Source organism: Microcaecilia unicolor, unplaced genomic scaffold (assembly GCF_901765095.1).
Source record: "Microcaecilia unicolor unplaced genomic scaffold, aMicUni1.1, whole genome shotgun sequence".
In the NCBI taxonomy this organism is placed as follows: Eukaryota; Metazoa; Chordata; class Amphibia; order Gymnophiona; family Siphonopidae; genus Microcaecilia; species Microcaecilia unicolor.
The window spans coordinates 13,650-35,014 of NW_021963746.1; the positions used below are offsets into that span (position 1 = coordinate 13,650).

At 45.3% G+C, this 21,365-nt stretch overlaps 1 protein-coding gene across 1 annotated transcript in view; it reads left to right on the top strand.

Moving 5' to 3' along the window:
* Positions 1-872: 872 nt before the first annotated feature.
* Positions 873-21,365, top strand: part of LOC115459610 (dynein heavy chain 1, axonemal-like) — a gene marked incomplete at its 5' end in the record, with an annotated part of 34,945 nt that continues 14,452 nt past the window's right edge. Inside the window, one exon of the mRNA XM_030189420.1 lies at positions 873-1,029. Coding sequence (XP_030045280.1) covers positions 873-1,029 — 157 coding nt within the window. The remainder of the gene's footprint in view (positions 1,030-21,365) is intronic.

Consider the following 21,365-nt stretch of genomic DNA (forward strand, 5'->3'; position numbering starts at 1 on the left):
ATACAGGCTGGTAAAAAAAGGTTTTTATTTGTATTTTTTTATTGTGGGAGGGGGTTGGTGACCACTGGGAGACTACGGGGAGGTCATTTCCCACTCCCTCCGGTGGTTATCTGGTGAGTTGGGGCACCTTTTTGAGGCTTGGTCGTGAAAATAAAAGGACCAAGTAAACCCGGCGAAATACTGCTTAACGCCGCTTTTTTTTCCATTATCCGCGAAAGCCGGCCATCTGGTAGCCACGTCCATGCCTGCCCATGTCCCGCCTTCGCTACGTTGCTGACATGCCCCTTGAACTTTCGGTGGAGCGGCGACGGGAAAGCAGCAATGGTGTCAAAAAATCCGCTTTTGATTATACCGATTTCGCCGTTTTTGAGAGATCGCCGGCCATCTTCCGATTTATGTCGGAAGATCGACGGCGATCACTTTTGAAAATAAGCCTGATAGTCACCTCAGGGATCAATTGTAGTATATCAAGTGCTGAAATAAATAAATTAGTAAAAATATTAATAAATCAATTTTGAACTTGTTAATGGTTAGTGCATACCTAGTAACATCTGAGCTGACTGTCAAGTCATTTTTTGCCAGATGAAAAAAAAAGGGGGGGGAAGGGGATAGGATTTGATATACCACCTTTCTGTAGTTACAATCAAAGTGGTTTGCATATTATATACAGGTACTTTTTCTGTCTCTATGGGCTCACAATCTAAGGGTTTTTTTTTTGTGTTACCTGGGGCAGTGGAGGATTAAGTGACTTGCACAGGGTCACAAGGAGGTGCAGTGAGAAATGAACCCAGTTCTTAGGACACTACATTAGGCTACACCTCCACTCCTCCACTCAATAGGCTGAACTTGTAATTTCCTACATTCTTCTTTAGGAGAAAACGACAGTACCTGAACCTAGATATTAATCAGCTCCTGGCAGATGAGGGAATAGATTCCAATCAGCTGATTCCAAGACACCCAGACATGGAGAATCTACCTACCATTGAGAAGAATGCAGGTGCTCCTCTTCCTGTTTACCTCCCTTTAGAGGTGTGTATAAGGGTAACAGGCATGGGAAATGGGGCATTGTGCTTATCTTTTTGAAAATTGTTTCATATTAAAGCAGCCTACTTATTCTTTTCAATTCTGCTCGCACCATCTTACCAGGGAGAGTTTACACAAGGCCTTCCAGTTTTTCCCTATGCTTTCAAATATGTTCTTCCTTCTGCAAATTCAATACAGCGACCTACTGTAGTCAAAATAGCAGGAATTCAATTATCTTTGGAGCTACTAAGTGCTGTTTTATAACTTTCATTTTCTTCACATAACAATAATTGAGTTTCCCATTTCCTAGGCACTATTCTTCAGCACTATTTCTGTCCCCACTCAGCAAGGAGGTATGAATCTGAACCTGAAATTAGCCCAGATCTCCCATGTTGCTCTTTTTGTCTTTCTCATATAGACGGAATGAAAACTGTCCACATGCAGCACCATTTTAGATAAATTGTGGATGTGGTAATACCAGCATTTTTGGGAAAATGTGCAAACCATGTGATATATTTCACAATACTAGGACAGTAGATTTAAGCTTATAGTAAAATCAGCATATCTCCACCCCCCCAGCAAAGACGTCTCAAATGTGTGAAAATCATACAGGACATCAACCTGGAACTTACAAATACAAGCATGGCACATATAGAAATCCAAAATGTTCCCCAAGGGTGCCTATGACTTAGAAACCGGTTCCATATGGCAGGTACATTCTAACTGAGCTTGTTTTGGATTCAAAAGAAGCAAACGATGATCATTAATGGAATGTAATAATCGTGCAGGTGAATATGGAATGGTAAAAGTAGATAAATAATCTGGTAAGCCAATCCTGTATGCTTTAAATATAAGCGTAAGTAGTTTGAAAAGAATGCTTTTTTCCACAGGATGCCAGTGAAGATCTTGAAACAGAGGGGAAGCATGGTCAAATTTATGTGTGTGATGAATAAGTTTAGCCAGTGGCGTAGCAAGGCGGGGGGCGGTCCGCCCCGGGTGTCAGCACAAGGGGGGGGGGGGGTGCTCCGCCGCTCCCAGGCACTCCCCACACCCCAACCCCCCCCATAGGTGCCTCGTATAACATTCGGAGTTCTTCCTTCCTGCCCATGGCAGCCCTCCTCCTCCTCCGCCTCTCCGCACCCCCCCGTGTCATGACCCTTTTACTTCCCGTGGTGGCAGCGACGTGAATTACGTTATGAAGAAGACACTACAGGCAGTGGTGTAGCAAGGGGGCGGGGGGGGGGGGCGGTCCGTCCCGGGTATCAGCACAAGGGGAGGGGTGCTCCGCCGCTCCCAGGCACCCCCGCACCCAAAATTCCCCCCCCCCCATAGGCGCCTCGTATAACATTCGGAGTCCTTCCTTCCCGCCCACGGCAGCCCTCCTCCTCCTCTCCGCACCCCCACCCCTGTGTCATAACCCTTTTACTTCCCGTGGTGGCAGCGACGTCAATTACGTTACGAAGGAGACACTACAGGCTCCCCTCCAGCTCCAGCTTCTTCCTTCGCTCTTCACACAGTGAGTGTCCCGCCTTCGCGATGATGCATTTCCTGTTTCCGCGAAGGCGGGACACTCACTGTGTAAAGAGCGAACTAGCGAAGGGAGAAGCTGGAGCCTGAGGGGAGCCTGTAGTGTCTTCTTTGTAATGTAACTGACGTCGCTGCCACCATGGGAAGTAAAAGGGTTATGACACGGGGGTGGGGGGGGGCAGAGAGGAGGAGGAGGGCTGCCCTGGGCGGGAAGGAAGGACTCAGAGGGACAGGGACCGTTAAAGAGAGCAGAGCTGCTTTGCTGCAGTGCTAGCCCTGCGTTTTGTGGGGGCAGCTGTCAGGTGAAGGAAGGAAGGAACGGAGAGGGCAGGGGAGAAAGGAGAATGTTGGACATGGATGGAAGGGGGAGGGGCAGGAAGGAACGGAGAGGAGGGCTGTCGAGCTGAGGGAGGGCAGGGAGAATCGCTGGACATGGATGGGAGGGGAGGGCAGGGGGAGAACAGATTGCTGGACATGGAGAGAAGGGGAGGGCATGGGGGAGAGAAGAGAATTGCTGGACGTGGGTGGATGGATGGAGGGGAGGGCAGGAAGGAACAGAGAGGAGGGCTGTCGGGGAGCTGAGGGAGGGCAGGGAGAATCGCTGGACATGGATGGGAAGGGAGGGCAGGGAGAGAGAACAGATTGCTGGACATGGAGAGAATGGGAGGTCATGGGGAGAGAAGAGATCGCTGGAGGGCAAGGCAGGGGAGAGAGGAGAATTGCTGGACGTGGATGGATGGAGGGAACAGGGGAGAGGAAATTTGCTGGATATGGATGGTTGGAGGAGAGGGCAGAGGAGAGGAGAATTGCTGGACATGGATGAATGAATGGGGGCAGGGGAGAGAGGAAATTTTCAGGATATGGGTGGATGGAGGAGACGGCAGGGGAGAATGGAGAGTTCCTGAACATAGATGGAGAATTGCTGGATATGGATGGATGGATGAATGGGGGCAGGGGAGAGAGGAAATTTGCTTGATATGGGTGGATGGAGGAGAGTGCAGGGGAGAATGGAGAGTTGTTGGACATGGATGGATGGAGGGGAGGAAAGTCAGAAAGGAAATGCACATGGATGGAAGAGAGAAGAGAGGAGAAATGTTGGACAAGGATGGAGGGAAGGAAAGACAAAGGAAGGAGATGCACATGGAGAGAGGGCAGATCCTAGATGGAAGGGGACAGGGCAGACACTGGATGGCAGGGAGAGAGAGAGAAGGCAGATGCTGGATGGAAGGAAGACAGTGAAAAGAAGATGAGGAAAGCAGAAACCAGAGACGACAAACTGTAAGTAAAATATATATTTTTATATTTTTGCTTTAGGATAAAGTAGTATTGTAGCGGTGTTAATAAATGCTTATAAATAGAACATGGAAATAAAGTAATCTTTATTGGACTAATTTTAATATATTTTGACTAACTTTCGGAGAACAAAACCCCCTTCCTCAGGTCAGGATAGGATATTGTAAAAGCACTATACTGATCTGAGGAAGGAGGTTTTGGCCTCTGAAAGCTAAATGTATTAGTCCAATAAAATGGTATTATTTTATTTTCTGTTTCTGTGGTGTTGCATTGTATGCTCAGTCTGGCTTCTTGAGGGTTCAGTTTAATTTTTGTCTAAATAGAAAGTTTGATTACTTATTCTATAGTGGTTTAGGGTTTATCTGTGTTTGTGAAAAAGACACGGCTTTCAGTTGGCATTGATTGTGCAGGATCGACGATCTGTACTATTCTGTCTGGTTCCGTTTTACAATAGGTGAATTGATGTTCTAGTGCTCACTGTAGTGTTTAAGATGCTTTCCTTTTCCTTATGTGACTCGTAGAAATTACTGCTTATAGTATGGTAAAATTGTTATAGAGATCCTGAGTGTTTTGTATTCTCGGTATGCCTAGTTCTGGATTTTGGAGGGGGGTGTTGTTAAATGACCGGCCCCAGGTGTCAACTAGCCTAGCTACGCCACTGAGTTTAGCAGCTGTGTTTTGTAGTATTTTTGATGTGTGCACAGAAGAGGCAAATCCTCGCAGAGTAGGAAATATATAGCAAAACAGCGAAGATGACTCAAAAACTGGTAGACGATTCTTCAGATGGTCTAAATGTTTATTGTAAAGCAAACAAGATTCGTGGGAGCTTTCACCTGTTTTTGGCAAACAGAGTGCTTTGTTTATTTGTTTTTTTCCATACCAACTACAGACATAATTCCAAGTGGTCGTATCAGTGCAATTCAAGAGACTCCTGATGCAGACCCTGTTGGCCAAAACACAGCTGTGTGGAGTCGCGTTTGCTTTACAGTAAACATTTAGACCATCTGAAGCATCATCTGCCAGTTTTTGTCATCTTCCCTGTTTTGTAGTATTTTTGCACATAATTTTCTTATCACAAGGCCTGAAATCCTCTCCTGCCTTTTCCCTCCTCAGGCTCCAGCTTCCCCAGTTCCCTCTCACTCCAGCTGAAGGTCTCTCTCCCTTTAACTCTCAGCAAGTCCCCTAATTCTTTCTGCACCCACCTCTCATTCTTTCTCCTCACCTCCCTAGCTATCATTGTATCTCTGCCTCACCTACCCCCATGGCACACCCTCAAGCTTGATCTCCCCCCCCATACCAATGGCACACTATCAACTAGTTCTGTCCCTGCCTCCATCCTCGCCTTACCCCAAGGCACAATCTCATCTTTTTCTGTCACCTCTCCCATCTCCAAGGTGCACACTCTGTTTTCTGTACACCTTACCTATCCCCATGGTAACTGAAGTATTGTTTGTTACTTCTGAGCTTCCTTCAACCATTTCCCTGGCTGGAGTTTCTATCTCAATATCTGATTCAGTGAGAAGCTTGGGTATTTTTATGGATACTTCATTGTCATTTAGGCCCCACATTCAAGCAGTGGTTAAGAAATCGTATTTTCGATTATGTTTATTGAGCAAGCTTAAGCCTTTACTACCTAGGACTGATTTTTGAAAAGTTGTGCATGTTGTGATCTTCAGTTTTCTGGACTGTTGCAACATGATATACTTGGGCCTGCCTAAGTCTTGTGTACAGGCATTGCAAATAGTCCAGAATTCAGCTGCTCGTCTGGTAACTGGCCTATCACGATTTGACCATGTATCTCCTTTGTTGCTGCAACTGCGCTGGCTACCTGTGATACAACGGATTAAATTCAAACTACTGTTATTGGTTAATCAAGGATTATATTATGACTCTCCCAGCTATTTGCGTACTGCTTTCCAGCACTGTGTACCATCTAGACATGTTGGACTTAGATGTCATATCAAAAATGCCCCACTATATGTTCCATCTTTGCTTATATCCTAGGGCTGTCTATTAAAATGTTTTATTGTGTATTGTGTTCACATTGTAATGTAGTATACTATGCCAAACTAGTACTGTTATTTGAATATTTTTACTGCTGCAATTGTCTATTGCTTATGTTTGACTTATTTGTGCTGTACACCACCTTGAGTGAATTTCTTCAAAAAGGCGGTAAATAAATCCAAATAAATAAATAAAATAAAAATCTGGGGCATTGTTTCCTAAGTCCAGTCCTGGATATGCATGAACTTAATTTGCATACACTGCTTTTATTATATGCCAATCTCTTTCATGCATATTCGTTGTGGATATCCTGACTGGGAAGGGGTACTCCAGGACCGGACTTGGAAAACACTGATCTAGGACACTGCGTTCTGCTCATTACTGGTTTACAGCTGATTTGAGGTGTTTTCAATTACAAATGACCAGAACTGGTACACTTTCTGCAGCCAGACCTCAAGCATGGAATAAGCTACCTTTGTTTTTGAAACGTCAGCAGATGCTGAAGTGTTACTGTTAAACCATCTTATTAATTCCTAATGCTGTTTTTACATCGATGCTGCAGTATTTATGCTGAACTGATGCAATTGTGTTTTTGAGTTTGTATTGTTGTATCTTTTAAATTATATATTTTATGTTGTTACCTGCCTTGAATAATGCAGGTTATAAATGAAATAAATAAATTTTATTAATTTTGGATTAAAATTTATTTTATTTTTATTTATTTATGGGCATTATGTAGTATATATTTTTTGTATTAATTTACATTTGCATTTGTATTATTTTATTATTTTCATAGTAACATAGTAAATGTCAGATAAAGATCTGTACATTTTATCTAATGACCTGCTCCTTTTAACTGTGCTAAAATTAAAATGTTTTCATCTAGACATGTTTTCAGAACAAATAAGGCACATAAAGGTGCCCTAAATGACCAGATGACCAATGGAGGAAATCAGGGATGACCCCCCCAAAAAACCTCGCCAGTGGTCACTGACACCCCCCCCCCCAAAAAAAAATGTGAATACAACTATGACTTACCAGCCTCTATGACAGCCTCAGATGTTAAAGCCAGGTCTATTAGTGCAGGTCATTGGAGTAGTATAGTGGTCGGTGCAGTGCAGTATGGAGTGGGGAACCCAGGGCCCTATCTCCCTCTACCTGCCATACTTGTGGTGGAAACTGTGACCCCTCCCAAAGTCACCTAAACCCTACTGTACCCACATATAAGTGCCCCCTTCACCCATAAGGGCTACTGTAGTGGTGTGCAGTGGGGGACAGTGTGTTTTGGGTGGGTTTTGGAGGGAGCAAAGGTGAGATGTGTACCTGGGAGCATTTTTATGAAGTTCACATCATTGCCCTCTTGGGTGCCCCATTGCTCTACTGGGATGTTGGGGGGAGGAGCAGTCTACTAAAAATCCTGTCTCCTCCTACATCTCAATTTCATGAATCTCTACGTTTTACACTTATTCGTTTTTTTTTTTTTTTTTGTTGTTGTTGTTTTTTTTAAATGGACCATAAAACAAAATGTCCAAAGCATAAAAACTTGTTTGAAACAGTATTTAAAAAAAAAAAATAGACATTTTTATTTTTTGAAAATGAACTTTGTTATTCAGATTTTGGACGTTTTGTGGAAAATGTCCAAAGTCTGACTTAAATGTCATATCGAGAATGCCCCTTCATGTAACTTTGTAAGTCTAAGTGGTTTGAAAAAATGCCTCTTATTCTCTGTCTCTCCTTGCTATTTTGGGGCACAGTCCATAGAAGTCTGCCCACCATTGGTCAAAGCTCACTCTAGTTATGAGGCCATTTAAGTTTTGCTTTAATTGGATTCCATCCTTGTTCTATATAGTGTTCCTCTATGTTTATCCCACACATTCTTGAATTTCATCATCGTTTTTGTCTTCACAGCCTCATGTGGGAGGGCATTACAGGCATCCACCACCCTTTCTGTGAAAATACATTTCCTGACATTGTTCCTAAGTCTCCTACGCTGTAACCTCAACTCATGACCTCTAGTTCTAACGTTTCCCCATCTCTGAAAAAATTAATTTGCATATTAATAGCTTTTTAAGTATTTAGATGTCTGTATCATATCCCCCCATCTCTTCTTTCTACGAAGGTATACATATTGAGATCTTCAAATCTCTTCTTATATGTTCTCCTCTTATCTCTCACTTCGTTCTTTCAGTGTTCACTCTGGTGGATCCTCTTCAACTTCCATCCCGCTTTCTGTTGGTGTGCCTCAGGGCTCTGCCCTTGGACCCCTCCTCTTCTCCATCTATACCTCTTCCCTTGGTACCCTGATTTCATCCCATGGCTTCCAGTACCATCTTTATGCTGATGACTCTCAGATCTACATCTCCACCACTGAAATCTCAACCTCTATCCAGGACAAAATCTCAGCCTGCTTGTCTGACATTGCTGCTTGGATGTCTCAACGCCATCTAAAGCTCAACATGACCAAAACTGAACTTCTCATTTTCCCCCTAAACCCACCTCCCCTATTCCCCCTTTCTCTATCTCTGTTAATGGCTCTCACATCCTCCCTGTCTCCGCGGCTCGTAACCTTGGAGTCATCTTTGATTCCTCTCTCTCCTTCTCTGCCCATATTCAACAGATCGCCAAAACCTGTCGCTTATTTATCTACAATATTAGCAAAATTCGCCCCTTCCTTGCTGAATACGCTGCTAGAACCCTTATCCACACCCTTGTCGCCTCTCGCTTGGACTATTGCAATTTACTTCTCACTGGTCTTCCGCTCAGCCATCTCTCTCCTCTCCAATCTGTCCAAAATTCTGCGGCACAACTTGTGTTCCGCCAGAATTGTTATACCCACACTAGCCCGCTCCTCAAGTCACTTCACTGGCTCCCTATCCGCTTCCGCATTCAGTTTAAACTTCTCGTACTGACCTTTAAATGCATCCACTCTGCAGCCCCCCATTACCTCTCCGCTCTCATCTCTCCCTACATTCCTCCCCGTGAACTCCGCTCACTGGACAAATCTCTCTTGTCATCCTCCTTCTCCTCCACTGCTAACTCCAGGCTTCGCTCCTTTTCTCTCGCGGCACCTTATGCCTGGAATAGACTTCCTGGACCTATACATCTAGCTCCATCTCTACCTGTTTTCAAATCTATGCTGAAAACCCACCTTTTCACTACTGCTTTTGGCTCCTAGCCACAATTTCCCTCCCCTTGTCCCTTCCTCCCTTCTCACCCATTACTTCCCTCACCTGTAACTGTGGGCTTTTAACCTAGATTGGAAGACGGCCAGAGAAGGAGCGCGACGTACTGATCGGGTCCATATGCAATACTAACCCCACCCCCACCCCATAAAAAAGTGTAAACTATTTACATTTTGACCCCCCTCCCCCAACAGAGAAAAATATTCACATGTTGTCCCCCCCCCTGCTTTGCATATTGCCCCACATATATTCATATAATCCCTGTGCACAGAGGTGATGCTAGTTAGAAATAATGAGCCCTCCTCACAACCCTTCCTATGCCCAATCTGCCCACAAACTGGATGCAGACATTGGCCATCTATCAGGTAATGATATGAGATCTGAGAAACAGAGAGAAGACAGACAAACATGAAGACCAACTTTAGAAAATATTGGAAGAGACCTGAAATGGTATGTATGCATAACTAGTACAGCTACATTTCTGGACAAAGCCTGGACCTGACAAACCCATTTTCACCTTTGGTGCCTACTTAAGTAGATTCATGTCTACAGCTGCTGGAGATTATAGATACATCAATGTATTAATTTTCTGCACTTATAGCTCTCCCAAATTACAATAAACATTCAACCTCATATCACATTATGCAGTCAGCTTCGAGTGTCACCATACTATATAACCCCACCCTCCCTCCCACCCCCAGGGTAACTCAGCACAGTCCTCTCAGGCTCCTTTTATCTGGACCCGTTTGTATATTGCCAGTCCTCTCAATTCCATATAATTATTCCATGTTTTAAAGAATTTTACCACCTTCCCTCTTCTCAAAACTGTTAATTTATCCATCACAGAACAAAAGTCTATTTTCGCGAATACCTGCTCCATCGTAGGGGCCGCTGCTTGCTTCCACAACCTTGCAATTAAGGTCCGGGCCGCTGTAACTATATAGGTAATCAAACAGTGTTGTGATTGTCGTATGCCTGCCTCGGGTATGTTAAGCAGACATAAACCTGGGGTCAACTTAACCTGGATCCCCAATTTACCTTGTATTTGGGCTATAAGATTTACCCAAAATGTCTGAATAATCGGGCAGTCCCACCATATATGCCAGAATGTACCCTGAGCCCCACATCCCCGCCAGCATGTTGACGCCCCTTTTTTGAATATACGCGACAGCCTATATGGCGTAAGGTACGATTGATATAACATCTTGATATAACATAGTGCAGGGGGTAACGATACGAGGGCCGCTTGATAACAGTGATCATAATATGATCGGTTTTGATATTGGCATTGAAGGAAGTGAAACTAGGAAATCAAGTACGCTAGCGTTTAACTATAGAAAAGGTGATTACGACAAAATGAGAAAAATGGTGAAAAAAAGACTGAAAGGAGCAGCTCGCAGAGTAAAAAACTTGCATCAGGCGTGGATGCTGTTTAAAAACACCATCCTGGAGGTTCAGGACAAATATATTCCACGTATTAGAAAAAAGGGAAAAAAGACTAAACGTCAGCCGGCGTGGCTAAACAGTAAGATAAAGGAAATCATTAGAGCCAAAAAACAATCCTTCAGAAAGTGGAGAAGAGAACCAACTGAAAGTAACAGGATAGATCATAAGGAATGCCAAGCCAAATGCAAAGCGGAGATAAGGAGGGCAAAAAAGGACTTTGAGAAGAAATTAGCGTTGGAAGCAAAAATACATAGTAAAAACTTTTTTAGATACATTAAAAGCAGGAAACCGGCCAAAGAGTCGGTTGGGCCGCTGGACGAAAATGGTGTTAAAGGGGCGATCAAGGAGGACAAAGCCGTAGCGGAGAAATTAAATGAATTCTTTGCTTCGGTCTTCACCGAGGAGGATTTGGGGGGGACACCGGTGCCGGAAAGAATATTTGAAGCGGGGGAGTCGGAGAAACTAAACAAATTCTCTGTAACCTTGGAGGATGTAATGGGTCAGTTCAGCAAGCTGAAGAGTAGTAAATCACCGGGACCTGATGGTATTCATCCCAGAGTATTAATAGAACTAAAAAATGAACTTGCGGAGCTACTGTTAGAAATATGCAATCTGTCCCTAAAATCGAGTGTAATACCGGAAGACTGGAGGGTAGCCAATGTTACTCCGATTTTTAAGAAAGGTTCCAGAGGAGATCCGGGAAATTATAGACCGGTGAGTCTGACGTCGGTGCCGGGCAAGATGGTGGAGGCTATTATTAAGAATAAAATTGCAGAGCATATACAAAAACATGGACTGATGAGACAAAGTCAGCACGGATTTAGTGAAGGGAAGTCTTGCCTCACCAATCTAATGCATTTTTTTGAGGGGGTAAGCAAACATGTGGACAATGGGGAGCCGGTTGATATTGTATATCTGGATTTTCAGAAGGCGTTTGACAAAGTGCCGCATGAAAGACTCCTGAAGAAATTGCAGAGTCATGGAATCGGAGGTAGGGTATTATTATGGATTAAGAACTGGTTGAAAGATAGGAAGCAGAGAGTAGGATTGCGTGGCCAGTATTCTCAGTGGAGGAGGGTAGTTAGTGGGGTCCCGCAGGGGTCTGTGCTGGGTCCGTTGCTTTTTAATGTATTTATAAATGACCTAGAGATGGGAATAACTAGTGAGGTAATTAAATTTGCCGATGACACAAAATTATTCAGGGTCGTCAAGTCGCAGGAGGAATGTGAACGATTACAGGAGGACCTTGCGAGACTGGGAGAATGGGCGTGCAAGTGGCAGATGAAGTTCAATGTTGACAAGTGCAAAGTGATGCATGTGGGTAAGAGGAACCCGAATTATAGCTACGTCTTGCAAGGTTCCGCGTTAGGAGTTACGGATCAAGAAAGGGATCTGGGTGTCGTCGTCGATGATACGCTGAAACCTTCTGCTCAGTGTGCTGCTGCGGCTAGGAAAGCGAATAGAATGTTGGGTGTTATTAGGAAGGGTATGGAGTCCAGGTGTGCGGATGTTATAATGCCGTTGTATCGCTCCATGGTGCGACCGCACCTGGAGTATTGTGTTCAGTACTGGTCTCCGTATCTCAAAAAAGATATAGTAGAATTGGAAAAGGTACAGCGAAGGGCGACGAAAATGATAGTGGGGATGGGACGACTTTCCTATGAAGAGAGGCTGAGAAGGCTAGGGCTTTTCAGCTTGGAGAAGAGACGGCTGAGGGGAGATATGATAGAAGTGTATAAAATAATGAGTGGAATGGATCGGGTGGATGTGAAGCGACTGTTCACGCTATCCAAAAATACTAGGACTAGAGGGCATGAGTTGAAGCTACAGTGTGGTAAATTTAAAACGAATCGGAGAAAATTTTTCTTCACCCAACGTGTAATTAGACTCTGGAATTCATTGCCGGAGAACGTGGTACGGGCGGTTAGCTTGACGGAGTTTAAAAAGGGGTTAGATAGATTCCTAAAGGACAAGTCCATAGACCGCTATTAAATGGACTTGGAAAAATTCCGCATTTTTAGGTATAACTTGTCTGGAATGTTTTTACGTTTGGGGAGCGTGCCAGGTGCCCTTGACCTGGATTGGCCACTGTCGGTGACAGGATGCTGGGCTAGATGGACCTTTGGTCTTTCCCAGTATGGCACTACTTATGTACTTATGTACTTATCTTATACCCGTTTTCCACCAGGGGCGTCGACACCGAGAAAGTCAGTAGGGTCTTGAATATCTTTATCCATTTCTCCCGTTCATATTTTACCGACAACAAAGCCTCCTATTTTTCAATATAGGGGGTCAGGGGGAAAGAATGATGTAACAATGTTTTGTATATTCTAGATATTCCTCCCTTCCCTGCCCCAGATCCCATTGCTAGTTCTAGTTCTGTGACGGCTAGCAGCAGCTCTTCCTTAGCTTTCCGCTGTATAAAGTCTCGAACCTGCATATAGTGAAATTTATCCCTGTCCATCAGTCCATACTTCTCCCTCAAATCATCAAATGTGTGACATTGCCCGTCCTCCCAAAATTGTCCCAATACTCGCAACGATGCTGCAGACCAGTGCCCATACACTCATTCTTCCCTTCCCGCTGGGAAATCCAACGCATATATTATGGGGGTATTCATATGATACTTCCGTCCCGGGAACCAGGCTGCCCGACATCTAACCCACTCTCTAAAGGCTACCCCCATCTGTCCTGGTAGTCCCAAAATGAGGCCCCTCAGTAATGATAAAGGGAGCCAGGGTGCTGCCCACAAGGGAACCCCCTTCAGGCCCCATTGTGCCGCGTGCGACCATGGTTTGGATAACCTCTTCTGCCCTTTGGCCAGCATCTGAAATAGTGCTGCTCTGTAGTAGAGCCAAAAATTTGGCACCCCCATACCCCCTTCCTTTCTAGATTGGTACAGTACTTTCCTAGTTACTCACGGAGGTCTTTTCCGCCAGATAAAGGCGAAGACCTTCCGATTAAGCATCTGAAAAAAAGCTTTCGGAATGTGGATTGGGATTGCCATCCTATATAATAATTCTCACCTCCAACGTTCTGTGCCTGGGACTGTAGCTCCCTAGGCTGGAGGTGGTCTGCTAGGCAGACACGCACTGACGTCATGACAGCTTATTCCAAGGCAAGGGGAGGAGTACCTACTCCTCCCCGTGCCTCGGAATCATCTGTCACCCCCGTGCTATGGCCCCCTTGACCCCCCCCTCCGCGAACCTGTCGCCCCCCCCCCCCCCCCGGACCGCCAAAAACCGCCCCCCCGCCGCCGTTCTGTACTACCTGTGCTGACGGGGGACCCAAACCCCCGGCAGCTGAAGTGTTGTCTTTGCGTTTCTTCCTCATCTTCTCTGGAAGTTCCTCTGCGTGTGTCTGAATTACAAAGCGCCCCCCTGTATTGCTTGTCACAACTATATAGGCATATTTTCAAAGCACTTAGCCTTCCAAAGTTCCATAGGTTTCTATGGAACTTTGGAAGGCTAAGTGCTTTGAAAATATGCCTCAGAGTTTCCCAAGCCAACCCTTGTTTTAACAGTATCCCCATTCCTGCTGTCTTCCGCTGCTGTCTATTGGATGCCATATATTGATCAGGATACAGTGAAATACCCAACAGATATTCATGTCTATCCAATAGATGCGTCTCTTGTATCAAAATAATGTCCGCTCCTACCCTATTAGCCTCTTCAAAAAAAAACTCTTCCTTTTTTTTGGAGAGTTTAGGCCATGGATATTCAGTGTCGTACATTTTATCGTTGCCAACATAGGCCCATCCTGGTATTCTCCGCTTATATTCCTTGCATACAGTGGGTCCTCCACCCTACTACATTATAAGAAACACCCCCCTGAGTTACCCTGGCCCCCCAACCCCCTCCCCTCCTTCCCCTCTTCATCCAGTGGGTCAAACTTATCCCACCCTTTAGTTAAGAGAACGGCAACCGCATGCATGCCCAACTTCTATTACTTATTGCCTTTTACCAATACAATTATAGTTTCCCCAAACCAACTTCTGCAGTGTTTTAACTTCACACATTTCTCACCTTTGACCATAGCTTGTCTACTATATAACGTCCCAAGTCCGTTGTTCAGGGTTCATCCTTAGTTGTAGATTTCTGCAGCTGTCTGGATTGTTGTCGGGTAAGGCGCCCCTTACCCTTTGTCACCTGTGTCCACCCCTGATGGGCCGGTCGTGCTGCAGGCTCTGCATTATTTTCCGATCTCTCCAGAACCGCCTCCACCTCTGGCCATGTAGCACGTGCTTCTTCCACATTCTGAATTTGATTCCAATTGCCATCCGCATTATAGGACAATGCAAATGGATATTGCCAACGATATGGTATTCCTTGATCTCGTAGGTATCTCGTAAAACTCCTTAATTCCGCTCGACGTTTTAGAGTCATTGGTGCCAAGTCCTGATATATGTTGATCGGGAGCAAATCCCATTTGATAGCATCTTTCTTACGGGCCTTTCTCATAATGGCCTCCTTGATCTTGATCTTGTATTCCGAAAAACACATTTGCCCAAGTGCGTGTCAACACTCTATGAGCCCGATCTATTTTAATATCATTCGGGTTCACCTCATGATTTTCCTCAGAGAGTAGCAAGCTGGCAACTTGTTGCACCACCTTTTCGCAGTCCATGTACTCTGCCTGTTCTGGAATACCTCGAATCCTAATGTTCGATCGTCTGCCGTGATTTTCTAAGTCCTCCACTTTATCCATTAGCGATTTGCAGATGTCCTGTTGTTCTTTGAAAGCTGACTCCACCGTGCACAAAGCCTCATGTTCATCTACGCTCTCATCAACCTCTGCTACACGCCGCCCCATTTCCGCAAATTCACCTCGAAGTTCCGTAGCCAACTTCTTGACCTCCTTTCACTTCTGCCCGAATCTCTACGAGAAGCGCATGAAATTCTTTCGCCGTGAGGTCTCCTTCTACCGCCATCTCATTCATGTCAACTTCCCGCATGCCGCTTTTGGCCTGTGCAGATCTCGTCCCGGCCGCCATCTTGCTTCCATCTGACTGCGGCTGGTAAGTGAATGCTTTCAGTGATTTGCGTGGCCCGGAGGACTCTTTCCCCGCCATTGTAGTCCTCACTAGCGCTTCCGATATCTTTATCAAGCTGACTTGGGGAAGCTGTATATTACGCTTTTTCTCGTTGGGCACGCAGAGCTGTTCACTCATGCCGCCATCTTACAGCGTGATGTCACCGTCCCCACCTTGAGATTTTTCTAATGACATATAAACATGCGCCTTTTACAATCTCTGAGACTTGTGCCTTAGGGAACATGAGAAACAGATCCTAAGCAACTTTACCTCGGAGAAAGTGGGGATGCTGGTCAGGGAGGTTCTGAAACAGTGAAGGAATCTCTTTGGTGTGGCAGGACATCTCAGTAACTATACAAAACAAAAATTGTGGGTTGGGATCTGTCACCAGCTGAATGCAATTTTTCACATAACTAGAATACAGATAACCTGAAGTTAAAGTGAAAGGAACTCTGTAGAACTGCCAAGGCAAAGGCTTGTGGCAGCTCCCAATCCAGCAATGAAATGCTGAGCGCCATTGAGCAGCAGGTCCTGCAGACACTTGAGGAAGCAGTGTGGGTGTTTGGTTGCCTGGACACATCTTGCCAGCCAGGAACAAGTGGTATGTTTCACCCACTATAACTTGTGGCACAAGCATCCAGAATCCTGTGCTCTCTGCTCTGTCCATCATATACTGTTTGCAGCAGGATTTATGGTGTCATGCAAATGGGACCATTTCCATGCATCTGGGTTACTGCATGAGAGGGGGGTAATGGCGTGGCCTGCCAGTGTCATCTTACTGGGAGAAGTTCCACCATCACTCGTGTGTTTCAATCTGTGTCTTCACATCAACATCCATTGTGAAGTGTATCCCTCCAGTGGCAGGCTAAGAGTAGTAGCAGTTTATTCAGGCCCCATGCTGTCAACAAATTGCTGACAATAATTCTAGCCTATGGCTCTTGTTACCATTCATTCAGCTGCCATGCCCTGGTTCACTAGTGACGGATTCATGGGAATGTTCACGGGGGTGGGGGATGTAGGGGGAGCTCACAGCTAGATGTGCCCAAACAGCCAGCATCTCAAGAAGATGTTGATGTGTAGACAGAGGTACCCAAATGGGAGTTAACCGGAGACATGTGAAACAGAAAGCATCAAGCCACCTGTGGTTAGTGTGGACCAGTTGGGAGACCATTGGGGTCAGAGAGGGGTCAAGGATTTGATATATTGCCTTTGTGTATTACAACCAAAGTGGTTTGCATTTATTATATGCAGGCAGTTTTCTCTGTCCTTAGTAGGCTTACAATTTGTTTTACACCTGGAGCACTGGAGGGTTAGGTGCCCAGAGTCACAAGGAACTGCAGTGGGAATCAAACCTGGTTCCCCAGGTTCTCAGCTCACTGCAGTAACCATTAGGCTACACTTCCACCCCCATCCAGTTGCCTGTGCCATCATCCTTCATGGATGCTGTAGCAAATGCAGAGCCAGCAGCTGATGGCGGTGCTGGTGGTGGAACCCCACCACACTCTGCAAGATGCTGGCAAGAACTGGTGACATGCATGCGATCTGCTTGTTCAGAGCAGAGGGATTACAAGCTGGCCCAGCATGCTGGCGGTGATGGAGTGTCAGATGCCATAGGTTGCAGACCAGATGCAGCAGTACGAGGCAATGGTGTGGGTAATGCACATACTGCCTTCTAGATGGAAATGCTTTTTGAGAGATTGGAATATAGTGCACCTGCCTGGGAGAGACATCCCACCACTGATCCCACTATGGCCATCAGTGAACCCCAGCCGCTTGCCATACCCATGGGTGCAGGGAAGTAACAAGCAACAAGGACTGCCTCCAAGAGACCTGTTACTACCACATGCTCAGGGCCTGTGCCAAGGGGTCCAGGGGGCAGGTATGGCACACCACCCACTACTCAGCAGTTAATGCTACAGCATCAGGACCCAGGATTACCCATGGTGTTCCCTGCATTTGCTGCAGCAGCCAAAGAGGCAGAACTGGTTATTGGAGATTTCTCCTCCAGTTCTGAGAACACCGACAGCTCCACCCAGAGTTCAGAGCATATGAACAACCTGGCTGTGTCCAAGAGGGGAGAAGGAACATCCCAGAAGGGGAGAGAGAAGGGCAAGAAGTAGTTGTGAAACAGGTGGGGGAGGGAGGGGGTAGATTTGGGGGAATGAGGAAGATGAAAGGGTGAGGATGGGCCTTTGACAGGAGGCTAGATTTTATTGTGCAGTTGAGGGTAAGGTGTGCCTGTGAGGGTGGAGAGGAAAAGGTAGGGTAGGTGATGGTGGAATGGTCATGGTTGTCAAACGGGTGGTGATGGGGACATGCACAGGGGATGGAAATTTGGAAGGAACTCTGTTTTGTGGGATACTGTCTATACACGTTTGACTTGCTCAGAGATGGCAAATATATCTTCACAGAAATGCTCAGTGTACAAGTTCAATCCTTGCTGCAAAGCCATGCTGGTGTGGATGAGGATGCTTTTGTGCTATTGGTGGTGCCTGTTCCTCCTCCTTCACTGTTCTATGGCTGCAGTCCCTCAGGAAGTGGTATTCTGTGGTATTTAGTGTCAGGTTGTGCAGAATACAGCAGGCTATGAATATTTTGCAGGCCTTTTCTGGGTTGTAGAGCAGCTCCCTTCTGGTTTGATCTAGGCACCTACTGTCTTCTTATGCAGTCCAAAGTTGCATTTGATGATGGTCCTGGTTTCCCAGAGTGCCCTGTTGTAGCACTCTTTGGCCTTATTGCTGGGTCTGACGATGGGGGCCATCAGCCATATTCTCTGAGGGTAGCCCTGATTATAGTTACGTGATGCTAGGGTCCACCTTAGGAGTCATCACTCAAGAAAAGATCTAAGTGTCATTGTAGACAATACACTGAAATTTTCTGCCCAGTGTATGGTGGTGGCCAAAAAACAAACAGGATAGTAGGAATCATTAGCAAAAGGATACAAGAATATTATAATGCCTTTGTATCACGCCATGGTATGACCTTACTTTGAGTATTGCATTCAGTTCTGGTTGCCGTATTTCAAAAAAGATATAGCAGACTTAGAAAATGTTCAAAGAAGAGCGACCAAAATGATAAAGGAGATGGAACTCATCCCATATGAGGAATTCAGAATAGGGTTAGGGCTCTTTAGCTTGGAAAAGAAACAGTTGAGTGGGGGATATGATTGAGGTATATTAAATCCTGAGTGGTGTAGAACAGGTAAAAGTGAATCAAATTTTCACTCTTTCAAAAAGTACAAAGACCAGGGGACACTCAAAGAAATTACATGGAAATGCTTTTAAAACAAATAGGAGGGCATGTTTTTTACTCAAAGAACAGTTAAACTCTGGAACTCGCTGCCAGAGGTTGTGGTAACAGTGATTAGTGTATCTAGTTTTAAAAAAGGTTTGGACAAGTTCCTGGAGGAAAAGTCCATAATAGTCTGTTATTGAGATGGACATGAGGGAAGCCTTTGCTTGCCCTGGGATTGGTAGCATGGAATGTTGCTACTATTTGGGTTTCTGCCAGGTACTTGTGACCTGGCTTGGCCACTGTTGGAAGCAGGATACTGGGCTAAATGGGCCTTTGGTGTGACCCAGTATGGCTATTCTTATGTTCTTATGAGATGGACAGAGTGAAAAAATAGTCATGGGGAAAGTGGGAAAGCTTGGCTGTGTGATGGGGTACAGCACCAGCTGCCTGCATCCTGGTGATAATGAGCTAGGCTCCTGCACAAGGACATTTTGGGTTTGTGTGTGCTTCTTACTTATGAGCCAGCTTCCAGTGATCTCTCTGCTCTCGAAGTGGTAATGTATACCCGAGTGTGCCAGGATGTATGAGTCATGGCAGGATTGAGGGAATCATGGAAAGGTGTCAGTGATCTTTTCCTGTGCATTGCACATTACTTGCACATTAAGAGAATGGAAAGACCTTTATTTTATAGTAATCTTGCTTTCTCCCTTTGGGGGACCTGAGGGCCATGTGGGTGCAGTCAATAACACCAAGGATAGAGGAGAAGCAGGCAACTTCATAAAATTGTCATTGTATGTTGCCTCTATGACTATGAGAATATTCAAGGGGATTAGACTGAGAATTAGAATGTGGGATCTCAAGCACCTTCATTCATCCACAGTACAGCCATTAAACTCCTCACTGGACATAGGAAATATGATTACGTTACGCCTCTCCTGAAGGATGCACACTGATTACCTGTCTCATATCGCGTCACCTACAAACTACTTCTTCTTGTCTTTGAGATTCAGCACTCAGGTGAACCCTTTTTTTCTCTCTAACATAGTAACATAGTAAATGAAGGCAGATAAAGACCTGTACAGTCCATCCAGTCTGCCCAACAAGATAAACTCATTATACATGGTATTCTCCTAATCCCATACTGCCCCTCCAGAACACTACGATCATCACAGCAGCACTGACTTGTAGTTCCATCTCCTTAAGATATTTTCAACGATTCCACCAGGCACACTCTTTTCTGACCAGAGGCCAGAACTTTGGAACAAACTGCCAGGCCACCTCAGGTTACAATTCTCATTACAATAGTTCAAGTCCAACTTAAAAAACTTTCCTTCTTACTGAAGCTTATACCTGAGATCAGACCCTGAGGGTTGTGAAATAGGACTGCACAATTGTCCCAATGTATTTTCCCCTCTCCCTCTTTTGCTCATCATTGTAGTTCTCTCTTTTTCCCCTCTTTTCACTCAGTTCTCATGTCACCCCCCCCCCTTTTTTCCTCTATGTAATGGGCGGGATAGTAAATAACTTGAATAAACTTGAAACATGTAGTTAGCAGTGTGTGTGAGAAAGATTATAAGGAACTGTATGATGCATTGGGAGATGGGTAACTGACTGAGGACTATGATGGCTGACAGAACAGCCACTGCAGTGATGGGAAAGGCTAGTGCAGAGGTGACTTTGAGGTGGATGGGTATGGGTTGTTCCCTGTGAGTGATGGTGTGGAAGAGAGGCTTCGCTTGTTGGCAGAGATGGTGAATGACTGCCTTGTTGAAGGAGAAGCTCCCTATGCACTGCTCTTCAGTGAGGTCAAGGAACTGTGTAAGAATGTGGCCTGTTGGTCCTTCTTTGCCCCCAGTGTGTCTCGTGCAGGAAAGCCTCAACAGCCCAGACGTTCTGGCTGCTTATGGTCTATAACAGGGGGGTTCTTAACCCAGTCCTCAGACATATCTAGTCAATCAGATCTTCAAGATACCCACAATGGATATACAGTGGGGGAAATAAGTATTTGATCCCTTGCTGATTTTGTAAGTTTGCCCACTGACAAAGACATGAGCAGCCCATAATTGAAGGGTAGGTTATTGGTAACAGTGAGAGATAGCACATCACAAATTAAATCCGGAAAATCACATTGTGGAAAGTATATGAATTTATTTGCATTCTGCAGAGGGAAATAAGTATTTAATCCCTCTGGCAAACAAGACCTAATACTTGGTGGCAAAACCCTTGTTGGCAAGCACAGCGGTCAGACGTCTTCTGTAGTTGATGATGAGGTTTGCACACATGTCAGGAGGAATTTTGGTCCACTCCTCTTTGCAGATCATCTCTAAATCATTAAGAGTTCTGGGCTGTCGCTTGGCAACTCGCAGCTTCAGCTCCCTCCATAAGTTTTCAATGGGATTAAGGTCTGGTGACTGGCTAGGCCACTCCATGACCCTAATGTGCTTCTTCCTGAGCCACTCCTTTGTTGCCTTGGCTGTATGTTTTGGGTCATTGTCGTGCTGGAAGACCCAGCCACGACCCATTTTTAAGGCCCTGGCGGAGGGAAGGAGGTTGTCACTCAGAATTGTACGGTACATGGCCCCATCCATTCTCCCATTGATGCGGTGAAGTAGTCCTGTGCCCTT